General features: G+C 42.5%; 1 protein-coding gene across 10 annotated transcripts in view; it reads right to left on the reverse strand.

Moving 5' to 3' along the window:
- TLE1 (TLE family member 1, transcriptional corepressor) overlaps window positions 1-14,583 on the reverse strand; it is a 102,704-nt gene that overhangs the window by 61,973 nt on the left and 26,148 nt on the right. For 6 of the 10 annotated variants that reach the window (XM_049897270.1, XM_049897277.1, XM_049897275.1 and 3 more), the window contains exons 5-6: window positions 6,223-6,285; window positions 4,579-4,653 (exon numbers count right to left, since the gene is read on the reverse strand). In XM_049897270.1, the coding sequence (XP_049753227.1) occupies window positions 4,579-4,653; window positions 6,223-6,285 (138 nt within the window). Of the gene's footprint in view, window positions 1-4,548; window positions 4,654-6,222; window positions 6,286-14,583 lie in introns of all 10 variants that reach the window. The other 4 variants (XM_049897268.1, XM_049897267.1, XM_049897273.1 and 1 more) reach the window with 1 other exon arrangement.

Genomic DNA, 14,583 nt, shown 5'->3' on the forward strand with positions numbered 1-14,583 from the left:
TCACATTTTTTTTTAATTTTGTGCCATGGGATGGACAATCCTCACTGGACATCTGGCCTTCTCTCTCTCCAAGTCTATCACAATGATCCATTTAACCCCTCTGTGCCAGCAAAGACATTTTTCCCTTTGCTCTCTATGTTGACTAAGGAAGCCAGTGATATCTTGTGTTCACATTTTTGCTTCTCAACACTCTCTTCTCCATCTGTTCTAAAACTTAACTCCCCCCCTCAGTTTTGAACTTTAAGTTTGTTCATCAAAAGCTGAACGGCAGTGCTTTTGCACTGTTGTACCCTTATTGTAAGTCATTCATGCGTGACAACCTAATGGCAGGAGAAGAGCATCTGGCTGGGTCTAATCTCAAACACTCATATCCATGTAACCGCTAGGAAAGACAAGGAAGAAGGCGGCCTACCGCTCAGGGCAACCACCTTTCACAAGGGTTTGGCCAACTGGATCCCCAGATCGACTACAGGCACTTAACGAGGCCAGGCAGACAAAAATGAAGCTCAGGGTGCTGGCACCACGTGCTGGGGGAAGGCTGCCAGCTAGCATCTTATCATCACAAAAGCCCTGCCAGGTAGATGGTATTACCCACCTACAGATGGGGACACTGATAGAGATTAAGTAACTGTACCAGGTCACGATTATAAATGGCAGTGCCAAGTGTCCCACCCCCGTCCATCTGATTCTAGGCCTGTGCTTTTTCCCAGGTAACACAATAGAAACGTTCTTATATAAACTACTGCAGACACCATGAGGTTGGCAGCTGGTTCAAAATAGAATATACAACTATGCAATTGCTTTCTTTAAAAAAAAAAAAAAATACAGCTGGTTATTTTTACTTTCAGCTGAAAAAGCAACCCTCTTTCTTCAGAGGTGAGGGAAATCTCTAGGGTGAAGGAAAAGACCTCCCTCTTGAGAGCAGTGTGGATGACATGGGTATATGCATTTGTCAAAGTGACCAAACTGGACATTTAACATCTGTGCATTTCACTGTATTACACTATATTACACATGAAATCTGTGTGTGTATATGTAAGAGTGTATATTTGTATGTATGTTCATGTATTTACGTACATAAGTGTGCACATATATGTGAATTATGTATGATGTAAACCCAACTGAAAGGGAATACTAATTATTTGCAATCCCAATCCCAACTGAAATAAATTATTTAGCATCTATCTCAGCAAGCAGAAGAGCACTTACAGCTCTACACTCTCCAAATAATAAAGTGGAGGGTAACTGTGAGTCTTTCAATTTTCTCTGCCTTGAGGTAGCCACCAGCCAAGTGCATAAATAAAAGGCTACAATGTATCTCTACTATTCCGTGTTGGATATTTTTAATAGAATTACAATTTTTTAAAAAAGAAAACCTTTTCTAAGAATGTCGCTTACTTTAAAGTGTGAAGACGATCCTGATTTAAAACTCAAACTATCAAACAACTGACTAAGTTCCCTTCCGACCAAGCAACTTTCTTCTAAAGCACAACTGAGTTGTATCAAAACAAATAAACCCTGGGCCTCTTAAGATCTCTGCGTTATTAAAGACACTTTTTATCGTGACAAGAACGTATTTAATAGCAAAAAGCTGGTAAAAAGCAAAATTCAGAAAGTAGGGTTGCAGTCATTATTCGGCTAGTCGTCGAATTTGCTATCAGTCAAAGCTATTTAAAAAAAGTCTAACAAGAATATTTCAATGGTTCCTCTATATACTAAATACCTAAGAAACTCTGTAAGAATCTTTCTTAAATACCAGTAATCTATGTAATCTGAAGGCAGGTGCCATGGTAGATTTACAAGTCAGCATTTCCTGTCTGATGTGAGAACTAAGTTTTCCAGGCCGGTATGAAATGGGCTTACGTTAAATTGCCCAACACGGACAGAAAAACGGGACCTCCTAAAAGAGCATCCACAGGCCCAGGACACAAGTTGAGCTTACCTAGAAGCTGGGTGTCCTTGAGAAGCTTTGCCTTTTCCAGGTTTCCTCAAGAGAAGTATCTTTAGCCCTGTCAAGCAAGCAGTAAGCCCCCTGATTGCACCTTAAAGGAAATGAGGTTGTTTCGGCTCATTTGCATTTTAAAGGGTACTCTTTCATGATCTTTCACACTCCTAATAGATGTCTAAACCGTTAAATGACTATTTCTTTTTTTTTTTTTCTTAGCCTGAAAGTCCATGCAGACTAAGAGCGTGGTCTCTCCCATTGTTCTTTACACTAAGTCAGTCCCAAACAATACCTACAGCTGCTATCCAACCAGGCTGCACTGGCTCTGCCAGCAGCTGCTGCAGGCAGGGGCAGACAGCCCCTCAGTACCTCCTCCCCTCTGGGGAGACAGGTTGACACACTGCATGTTCAATGACGGGGTGCAAAGGTCCACTGAATTGTCAACCCAATTTTATGCTACTTCGATTTTCCAGGACGTGCACAATTCCTTTCAACCAAAAATCAAGCATATGCCAGAGTATGAAACTTATGCTGTGGGATAATTATTGATCACTATAAACTTTAAAAAGAGCCTTCTGACATTAATTAATATATGATTCCAAAACTACAATTAGGAAAAGTACATATTCAGAAATCAGGCAAAAGTCTTACACTGGGCACGATTCCGCGATTCCCTTATTCGGGCCATTGTTGCTACATTATCAGAGCTAATCTGCCTCTATAACCTCAACATGCTTCCTGGACTAAGGCCATTCATTTCATTAGCAATTCATCTGCCCTTCAAAGCAACTTTCTGTTTTTCTTTTCTGATTAAACTGAGTATTACCTATAAACATCAGTTAAGTACAACGTCTTCCTTTCTAAGCTGTAGGTCAGAAAGGAAATTAACAAGCGCTGGGCAGTGCCTTTGAGGATTTCAAAGTAAGGGTTTTACCATCACAAAATTATATGGTAAAATGTAGAGCCTATCAGAAAACAAACATGTTCCACAAAGTTTAAGCGGGTACTTGAGAACTGCTTTGCATATGTTTTCTTTTAATCAAAACAGGCTTTTCCATCCTCATTCATTTGGGTTAAAAAATTCTGTGCTTGAGCTACAAGTACAATTCGCTATTAGTCTGTGCTAATCAAACGCGGTACATGCAGAAGTACCAGTGAATATTTGATTTGATCTCTGAAAGAAAGCAATTCATTACACAAGAAAAGGGTACAGAAGGCAGCAGACAAATGCAGATGTAATTGTGTTTTTTGTTGAATGTGATTAGAGAGCCCACTAAGTAACAGTCAAAAATGTGATACTCAAGGGGGAAAAAAACGCAGCGCCCGGATCTAGGGGGACAGGGAGGAGGGGAGAATTGTTTATGCAGAGCTAAGCTGTCAAGTGTAATAAAGCAGCTTGAATAAAATTTAAGCTGAAAATCCACTGAAGCTCCCCATTTCAGGGAGGAAAAAGCTATTAAAAGGAAATGAAGGTCACCCTCCCAGTTTATTTCACCTAATTGACTGCCAATAGCTTACCACAGGCAACCCGACGCAGCTCTGCAATTGAGAAACTGATGAAAGGAAGAGTTTTCAAGCTGAGGCTCACTCTCTAATCCTCCTTCGCTCTTATGTTTTTTCTCCATCTCCAGTTGGGATGTAATTTTAAGCCCTGATGGATTAACTGGTTCCATTGTCTGGGGCCGTCACTGGACTATGGCACTCTTAATCTGTACAGCAGCATGTCTAATTATCATTACAAAGTGTCTGAGGAAACTATAAAGACCAGCAGGGCATCTTCTCACAAGCAATTAACATAAATTGATAAATGAGTAATTTGAATCTGCTCAAGGCACTCACATATGAATAAAATCAGAAAGGATGGTCCCTTGTTTCAGCTACTTCTTTTGCTTAGTCTGGAAGTGCAGAAAACAGGAGAATCCTACCGGACCCTGCCGGGGGCAGGAGGGTGGGGGGTGAACTCATGCAGGGGACGGATAGCATGGTTCACCAGGTTCATTAATGCAGAGCAAATGACTTGTGATTGACAACCCGTCTTCAACGTGGAGCACTGACTGAACTCAACCTACGCCAGCAGAAACCTGGTGAAAGGCTGAAAGCAGGATGGCAGACAATTAATACTTCTTCAATGGCAAGAGAGGGTTCTTTTCATTGGTGTGCCACTTAAAAATTCATGAAAGATGCACAAGAAAGAGAAAGTGCAAACAACAGTGGTGTAGGTTCTAATATCCCAGCAAGCTAAAGGTAAAAGCAAAGATACATAAATGAAATGATCAGAGAGACATGTCTTAACCTTCCGGTGACCTACAGTCGTAACACAGTACTTAAAACTCTAACCTAGAGCTCACGCTTGAGTGATAGAGCATGGGTAGCTTAAGTGTCACACGTTCAGCTACATTTATTTTCCCCTATTTTTCTTCTCCTCCTAAAATGTCTCTCCTACTATCTTATGCTAAATCCTTTCCCCCATTCACCTCAGCATACCCCAATCCCCTGCCCACCCTTATCAACTCCAAATGGGCCAACATTAAGCTACACAAAATTATACAGATATATATATATATAAAGCCATCAAATAAGAAATGAAATCTGGTTATACACACTGTAGGAGGAAGACCTGGTAGGCCACGTACCCCGATGATGGCATTCAACTCTGCCATGGTCACCTGCTTGGCACGTTCAACGGCCTGGGCCACCTGTTGTTGATGCTTTGAAAACAAGAAGAAAAGGTGTTAAAAGCAAGGCAGCCAAAAACTTCACTGGTATGTGACTTAACCAACAACAACAAAAAGACAAACTCTCCATGCAACACAGACTAAAGGGTTTAAATACAGTTTCTCAACCACATGTATTTCACAGAACCCATGTGCAACAGGAAAAGGAAACAGAATGGTGCCGCCCTTTATTTCTAACCAACCGCAGTCACCAGCAAATCTCTGATGGTAATGTTTGGTTCGGACAGTAGAAAGTCACAAAGGACATCAACTGTAGCAACTTGAGGTCTTAGAAAACAAATAGTGTGGAATTTGGAAGAAGGGGTTGTACAAGATTGGACAAGTCAAGTTTACAATCACTTTAAAATACTCATTTTAATACTTAAAACTTGAACATTAAATCTGCAATCACTTTGTTGATCAACACATCTTGACCCACCAGGAGTTTCTGGAAACTTTGACAATCTTCCTCCTTTTGAGTTTTCACCCTCCACAAGGGAAAGGAGGGTCCCACTCTCCCTCACAGGCTGGAAACACCCTGAGCTCCTCCCGACTCCACTCACAAACAAAATCAAAGCCATGAATTTATTTGGGGAGCCCACAGAGGCCAGGATCACTGAAGTCTAGCAAACAACTAGATTCAAAAGACCAACAAATCGAAATTGTAACATCAGACAAATGTTATGCGAGAAAGGACTGCCACAATAATAACAGAAACGGTAAGTGACTATCCAGCAAAGCCAAGCAGATGGTATCTAGAACAGATATCCAATATTCTGACTCCCAGCCCAATAAGCTTTCACCCTGTTTCAAGATACATTCATCCTTACACACTTAGAAAGGATTTTAGCATTTATTCGCCTGTATCAAAAAGTAAGGCAAACTTCTAAGATAAAACTAAAATATAAAGGTCTTGAGTCAAGTGGGAATACTTATTTTATTCTTAGGAATATTATCCACTCCCTCTGTCGACACACACTTGATATATAAGTACCTGCTTTCACACGTAAAGTCAACTCCTGGTAGAATGATTTTTTAAAATTCAACACAGGAAAAACTTTCTACTTAAACAATATAAAAACAAAAAACAAACCCATTGCTGTTGAGTCAATTCCAACTCATAGCAATCCTATAAGACAGAGTAGAACTGCCCCATAAGGTTTCCAAGGAGCGCCTGGTGGATCTGAACTGCCGACCTTCTGGTTAGCAGCCAAACTCTTAACCACTACGGCCACCGGAGTTTCCAAACAATATAAGGGACACCTGAATTATCAGTGGATCTCAAGCTCAAAGGACTCCTCAAAGAAAACAAAAGCATTATCTTTAATACTCATTTTGCAGTTTTCCGTAGAAAAAAATTAATCTGAGGTTGAGCTATTGTCGCCACTTCTGCAGTGTGCTCTCAGATCTGTTACATGGAATAGCAGGGGGCTTGCACACTTCAGCTGTAACAGATGTTCTTCACACTTGTTCCTTGTGATAAAATTAACATCTTAAAGCTAGCTAATTTGCAAACAGAGAAGCAACATAATTGCACTTTAACAGCTGAACAGTTTTACTTACTTCCTGAGACAGAAATGGGATGACTTGTGCACAAATCGTGTTCAATCTCTTGGCGATTTCAGTCTATAAAGACAAAGCCATACAGATGTTTAGAATACTTCATAATCAGAAAGATAACACTTCACCCCAGCACTGGATTCCTCCATTACCTCACTCTTGAAGGCATACAGTTGTCTTCTCAGGTTATTTTATACTTTTATCTTGAGATACACAGTAGACATTAATCCCACTTGCAAAGACAAAATCATAACGCTTTGGTGGTGACTTAAAAAGAAACAGTGGGTCGTTTAATTAAGTCACAGAAGTTATGTGGTTTAAGGCACTATGATCATCTGAACTGGCCACTGCAAACCACTTAATGTTGTTGTTAGGTGTCATTGAGTCGCTTCCGACTCATAGCAACCCTACGTACAACAGAATGGAACACTGCTCAGTCCTGCACCATCCTCATAATTGTTATGCTTGAAGCCCACTGCTGCGGCTACTGTGGTTGATCCAATTCGTTCAGGGTTTTCCCCTTTTTCGCTGACCCTCTACTTTACCAAGTTTTATGTCCTCCAGAGACTGATCCACCACTTAATATACTTACTCAATTATGACATACTGTCATGGTTTTAATTGTGTCCCCTCAAAAATATTTGTCAACTTGGTTAGGCCATGATTCCCAGTATTGTGTGGTTGTCCTCCATTCGGTGATTGTTAATTTTAGTTGAGAGGATTAGGTGGGATTGTAACACCATCATTAACTCAGGTCACCTCCCTGATCCAAGGTAAAGGGAGCTTCCCTGGGGTGTGGCCTGTATTGACTTTTATCTCTCAAGAGATAAAAGGAAAGGGAAGCAGGCAGAGAGTTGGGGACCTCATACCACAACAAGAAAGCAGCACCAGGAGGAGAGCATGTCCTTTGGACACAGGGTCCCTGTGCCTGAGAAGCTTCTCGACCAGGGTAAGATCGAGAACAAGGACCTTCCTCCAGAGCCAACAGAGAGGGAAAGCCTTCCCCTGGAGCCGACACTCTGCATTTGGACTTGTAACGTACCAGACTGTGAGAAAATAAATTTCTCCTTGCTAAAGCCATCCACTTGTGGTATTTCTGTTAGGGCAGCACTAGATGACTAAGACACATGCCATGGCATATTTAAGTAGTTATACCAAGTTCATCCAAACTGATATCAGAAACTATTGGAGCAGTTAACACTGTCAAAGCAGCCTAGCTTTCAAAAAAAAAAAAAAAAAACTGCTGTCCAGTTGGCTCCGACTCATGGTGTCCCCACGTGTGTCCGTGTAGAACTGTGCTCCACAGGATTTTCTATGGCTGATTTTTCGAATGAAATCACTAGGGCCTTTCTTCTGAGGTGCCTGTCGGTGGACTCAAACCTCCAACCTTAGTTAGCAGGAGAGCACCTAAATTGTTCGCATCACTCAGGGACCTCTAGCTTTCCAAGGTAAGGTCTAAAGTGAGAGAGCAGAAGGAAGGAGCCTACTGATCAGCTTTCCACCTGTCCTGCAAAACCGAAACAGGATTTTAATGTTAGCAGCCTTCTCAGTCGCATATATTCAAACAAACCAAGAAACGTTACTGAAACAAACTCATATCCCACATGGTGGTCAAGTCCAGAGGTTCTGGGTATTTGTCAAGTTTTGCATTTCAGAGTCAAACAGAAAAGGCCTCCCTGAGGGGCCCTCGGCTCATCTGAACATAGCAAGATTTGTTATGAGTGTCTGCAGCACGGGCTGTTCTAGAGGAAGCAGGAAAAGTTCCCATTCAGTCAGTATCTAGAGTAGTCCCTCTGCTACGGGGACAAACCGGCAAGGGAGAGAATAAATAAATGCTGCTTTGCTTCCAGCCTAGGGCAGGATCCACCTGCCCCATGGCAATGCAAATCAGTTCCGCTTAAAAAAAAAAAAAAAAATCTGAGAAGACTTCAGATGTCCAGTGTTGACCTTATTGATTCATCATTTTCTGGCAGTGTTAATGCTGCTGCTATTACTGTATCAAGTAATAAAAAAAGGAAGACAAGGAGAAGAAAATTATAAAACACGCAGTCAATTCCCTTGAGAAATAGAGAATGGAACATTTAAGATAAAGTAGAAAAACCCCAGGCACTGTACAAACAAGTACATAAAAAAAGGGTCATCCTTTGTCCTCTAGGATGATTCCAGTTAACTGAACAAGGTCTTTGGTTTTTATGGGACTGGATCAAGGCCAACCCAAACCAGTGAGATAGGGTTACAGGTCATACCATGCAAGAAATGTACTAGAAGGAGAAATGAGAGGTCGAACCCATGACCTTGCTTCGGCCAACAGGGAAAACAGAGATATGCAAAAAGGTTGCAGCTGTACCAGGTGCAAAAACAGAACTGGGTCAGCCCCACCCAGTTATCTGATCACAGCTACCTCAAGGTCATGGCTCTCCTAGAAAGCATGGGCAGGTTTCCCTTTTCTCTGCAATAGGGTTCTGCACTATATATTTGGTTATACGTAAAGAATTAGGAGCCCTGGTGGTGTAGTAGTTAAGAGCTACAGCTGCTAACCAAGAGGTCCACAGTTTGAATCCACCACTTGCTCCTTGGAAACCCTATGGGGCAGTTCTACTCTGTCCTACAGGGTCGCTGAGTCAATCAATTTGACAGCAGTGGGTTTGGCTTTGGTTAAAGGAGTAAGGGTGTCCTTCATGGACTTCTAGACAGGTCCTTCCTCCCCATCCCCCACCTACCACACATTCCAACAGCATTCTGTACACTCCCCGTTCCAAAACTTACACTTGAGGTTTTCCAATTTTAAAAATGCATGCTCACTTTGGAGACACACACACATATAGATGCAGAAATACAAAATAAAGTTAAAATAACCCTAAGTCCATCATGCAGGGATAAGCACTGGTCTGGAGATTCTGGAAGCATCATTCCAAGCTTTCACTATATCTTCCAGAGCCTAGGGTAAGAAACATTTTTATACCAAAGGGATCCCACTACCTTTCCATAACGTGCTTTTTGACTCAAAAATGTGTCATGGCTGCTCTCCCAGTCAATAAGTACATTATCAGCTATTCCACTATACAAGTACACTCACGTTTAAGCACTCCTGACATCAGTGGGTATCTTCATTTCATCGAATATTTTATAATTACAAACTCTTTGTCAAATAGCTCTCTGCATCGATCTCTAAGAGGAATTCCTACAAGTGAAACTGCTGGGTGTAGGGCAATAGGTTTTCTCTTATGTGGTCTTTCTGGCCCTGGGTTTTGTAATTCTCCCCAAACGACTGGTTGGGCCACAATCTACTAAAAGACTGGTGGGTGTGCTATCCGAATAATCAGCTCATAGGGATTGGTCGGTTTGCTATCCACATAACAGGCTTGTAAATCCACCCAATAGGACTGGTCAGTTTATGATCTGCCTAAGTGATTGGTCAGTTTATGAAAGCCATGCCTAAAACTGAGAAGTTTTTCCATAAAAGTGGTCAACCTCACGCAGGCTTTTAAGGTTTGCTGAACACCGAGAGCCAAGAGGGAAGCGTGTCCTTTGGACACAGGGCCCTGTACTGAGAGCCTCCTAGAAGAGCTGTAATACAGATCAAGAGCTGTAACACTGAGCTGCTAACACTGAAGACAGGGAAACAGTCGCGAGCACAGCAGAGCCAAGTGGCAGAGAAACAGTGGCATCAGTGCAAACGGCAGAAACCAAAGACCAGCAGGCGCCAGTGGTGGGCATGGCCAGCCCACAGAGCAGAGTCGGGCACCTCCGGGCAGGGCAGGAGGTCTTGAATGGAGCTGGACACTTCCACGCAAAAGGTCAGCTATGAAGCAGAAGCCTGAGCATACACCATACAGGGGTTGCCTCCAAAAATGGTTTTGCCTCAAAAACTGTCTTCATGTCAGCCTAACCCTGACACTGGCCCAGGGTTGTCCCAAAGCTGCTAGTTGAGAGCTAAACCGGCAAGCACAGGGGGTCAAACCTGGCTAGGAAAAGCTGCAGAGAGAGGCAGAAAACAGCCACTCTGCGCCCGACCTGTGGGCACACATGCCGAGAGGTAGAGAGAGAAGAGAGACCTGCTGAGCCCTGGCCCACAGCGTACATGCCCAATGACACAGAAAGGGCCATGGGTAACCTGGGTTACTGTTTTAACTATCTTGTGTATACGACCCAACTGGATTGAATAGCAGAGTCCTCATCCCAGCAGTCTTATGGTTGCTTGTAATTTTGAGGCAACTGGAGTGTGCGTATACACACAGGTCACTAGGTCAGAGTGTCTGCGCATTTTAAATTGAAATGTGTGCTGCTGAGCTGCCCAGCAGAGAAGCCGAACCAGTTTACATTATCACCAACAGTATATGAGGGTGCTTGCCCTCCCACCCACTGTCAATATTGGGCTTTCTTGACCTTTTCTTAATCTTTAGCCACCTAATAGATTAAAAACTTATCTCATTTTTATTTACATTACTTGGATTCTTCCTGAAGTTAAACATCTGTTCATACATTTACTGGGCTGCTGTGTTTATTTCCTTTGTCTACTTTTATTCATCATTGTCTTTTTGTATGTCAAATGTTAACCCTTCGCCACAGTTTGTCCAGCCGGCCACTTGTCTTTCAACCTTGCCTACTACAGACTTTTTGCTGTACAGAACTTTAAACTTTTATGTGGTCAAACTAAAGAATTTTCTTCCTGCGTTCCTAGCCTTTGGGTCTGGAACAGAACATCTCAAGATTATAAAAGCCATTACTTTCTCCTAGTGCTGCTTGGCTGTACTTTTTATACTTAATTACTTGACCTAGCTGGAATTTACTTTAGTATAAAAAGAAAACATGACCTAATCTTTAATAACAAACACTTCTACGTATTACTACATATAATAGCTTCGAAGTAGAAATGAACGCGGTCAGGGAACAGCAAGACCCAGTTTGAACGGGATGAACTTGTAGATCTTTCATAAGATAAGTTACAAAAAACAAAATAAATGAAGAAATAGAGATTAAAGGGAAAAACGACATAAATTGGGTTAAACACTAAAACAGGCAGAACTACGTAAGACTGAAATAGGAGGAGAAAGGTTGATGATGAAAGCTCAAGCTGATGAAGAGACATCAAACGCAACGGCGTATGTTCTTGGAATTTGAAACAGTCTGAAGAAATGGAAGTGAGTAACAGAGAAGGATCTTTTATCCGCGCTGTCTTCTCCCTCCAACAGGTCTCTAAATCTTATCTTAAGCCGTCTTCTGACAAGCCAGCTTGATTTCAGGCCAGAAAGTCTAAATTCAAGTCTCAACTCTTTGACTTAAAGCTGGTTTATCTTGAACCAGGCACCAGTATTCTCCGAGTGCCCTGGCTTCACTATCTTTACAACGTAGGCAAGAGCATCTACTGTCCAGCTGTGTTGCCGTGAGAATGCAAGGAGTTTACGTGAAGGTGCTTTGTGGGCTCTAAAGCAACAAGGCCATCACCCCCCAGGAAGATGTCATCAAAGTCTCCCCCGTTCCCGAAAGCAGTCTGGATGGCGGCATAAAATTCTATCGTCATTCTTAGTACTATCCCTTGCTTCAACTCTTGGGTGTTCTAAGACACTTTATTTAGCACAAATCCACAAGTATCGGGAGTAGTGGGTTTCCAATCGGGTCAGTGATGGTTCAATGGTAGAATTCTAGCCTTCCAAATGAAGGCCCGGGTTCGATACCGCGGTTTAGTTCCCAGCCCATGCATCTCATGCACAGCCTCCACACGTCTGACAGTGGAGGCCTGCGTGTTGCTGTGATGCTGAACAAGTTTCAGTGGCGCTTCCAGACTAAGACGGACTAGGGAGAAACACTTGGTGATCTACTCCCAAAAATCAGTCAACGAAAACCCTATGGATTACAAGGGTCCGATCCACAACCGATCATGGGGATGACACCGAACAAGGCATGTTCTGCGCATGGGGTCGCCATGAGTCCGAGGCCAACTCCAGGGCAGCTACAAGCATTTGCCAACTCATGCTTCTATTACTAACTAACCACTGAGTTTGCAAACAGGTTACCAAAACCCATTGCTGTTGAGTTGATTCTGACTCAGCCACTCTACAGGGCAGAGTACAACTGCCCCATAGAGTTTCCAAGGCTATAAATCTTTAAGGAAGCAGACAGCCACATCTTTCTTCTGCAGAGCAACTCGTGGGTTTGAACCGCCAACCTTTTGGTTACCAGCCAAGCATTTGACCACTATGCCACCAAGGCTTCCTTCAAATAGGTTAAACTGGTTATTAAACTGGAGGTGCAGTGGTTAAGTGCTTGGCTGCTAACCAGAAGGCTGGCAGTTTGAACCCACCAGTCACTCCACAGGAGAAAGATGTGGTTGTCTGCTTCCATAAAGATTTACAGCCCCAGAAACCCCATCAGGCAGCTCTACTCTGTCCTATAGGGTCACTATGAGTCAGAATCAACTCAACGGCAATGGTTTTTTTTTTGTTTGTTTGTTTTTCAGCCAGAACTGAGAGTTCTGTAACCTTTTCAGAGTTCCTTCTATCTCTTCCATGTGTGAGACAACTCCAGTAAAAAAAAACTGTATGTTAACTACATTTTCCACACTAGCAATCACTTCCCTGTTCAAGGCTGAAGCCGTATTTGTACCTGTTAATAGTCATGTTTATTGTTACACATAAGGTTTTTATTGGCTAATTTTCAGAAGGTCACCAGGCCTTTCTTCCTAGTCTTAGTCTGGAATCTTCTATGAAACTTGTCCACCATGGGTGACCCTACTGATATTTGAAATATTGGCGGCGTATCTGCTAGCATCAGAACAACACACAAGCCACCACAGTATGACAAACTGACAGGCGGTATCTGTGAAATCTAGACAATGAGAAAGACCAAATAAGAACTGACGCATTCAAATTGCAGTGTTGGTGAAGAGTACTGAATATACTACGAATTGCCAGAAAAATGAACAAATCAGTCCTGAAGGAAGTACAGTCAAAAGGTCCCTTAGATGTGAGGATGGTGAGAATCTCTGTCTCGCTTACTTTGAACGCATCATCTGGAAGGACCAATCTCTACAGAAGGACATCATGCCCGGTAAAGTAGAGGGTCAGTGAAAAAGAGGAAGACTCTCAATGGGACGGACGGACCGACACGGTGGCTGCAACACTGGGCTCAAATATAACCATAGTGAGGCTAGCGCAGTATCAGGCAACATTCTGTTCTATCACACATGAGCCAAAGAAGCTGGAAGGTACCTAACAATAACAGTCATGTTTGTAAATAAACATTCCCTGTGCCTGTATTTCTGATACTGTGTTAGGTAACAACACTAAGTCAGTATTCAAGAACTATCCCTGGCCACCCAAACCATTCCTCTGTTAAACACTCATGCCCAGAAACTACACTAGCTGGGTAACGCCCCAGCATGGAGCCTCACTCCACGGATGACCACTACCCACCGTGGCAGCAGGGAGCAGGGGTCCAAATTACCTGTCTAGAACAATCTTCCGTTTTGCCTGTGCCAATGCCAACTCCCCTCACTGATTTGCTTATAGTAATAGAATCGGCCCTCAAATCCAAAAATCTAGATTTGGACTTCAGCAAACTAATACTAGGTATTCTTACTGAAGTCACTTCAAGCACTGGGCCCCAGGTCTCTGATCTGAGTAAGAGAGTATCACCAACCTACTTCAGAGTTTCATGAAAATCAAGTCAGCCAATACATAAACTACTGCATATTTTAACATACACATTATATATACACGTTAAATATACAAATTGACATACACAGCATTATAAATTATAAAGTGCTATACAAATATGAGAGGTTTCCTCAGTTCTTCAAACCAAAAAAATCCAAACCCACTGCTATCGAGTCAATTCTGACTCATGGTGACCCCATGTATAACTGAGTAGAACAGCTCCGTAGGGTTTTCTCGGCTGAGTCAGAACCAACTGGATGGTAACAGGTAATTTTTTATGGAAACGAAGTCTCTAGATGATACAAACGGTTAAGCATTCAAACCCACCCAGAAACACCTCAAAAGAAGGGTCTGGCGATCTGCTTCCAAAAGGTCAGAAACTTGAAAACCCTATGGAGCACAGTTCTACTCTGAGACACGAAGGGCCAGCTTGAGTTGGAAATGACATGACGGCAAGTTAACAACAACAACAATCTTTATGGAAGCCGACCACCTGGGCTTTCTTCCTCGGTGCCACTGGAAATCCACTTAGACGCTGTCTTTCCTCCATAACACCGATTCACAAGCTCTTCTTAAGCCCCTTCCAAATCTCCATAGCACTTACAGTCTTATTGGTAAACTAAATCAGTATGCTCAAGAATCACAGGGTATATAAAGCTTCCATACAGCTTCCTGCATAAAAGTCTTCTTGCTACAAAATGGAAAGCTT

This window comes from Elephas maximus, chromosome 9 (genome assembly GCF_024166365.1).
Source record: "Elephas maximus indicus isolate mEleMax1 chromosome 9, mEleMax1 primary haplotype, whole genome shotgun sequence".
In the NCBI taxonomy this organism is placed as follows: Eukaryota; Metazoa; Chordata; class Mammalia; order Proboscidea; family Elephantidae; genus Elephas; species Elephas maximus.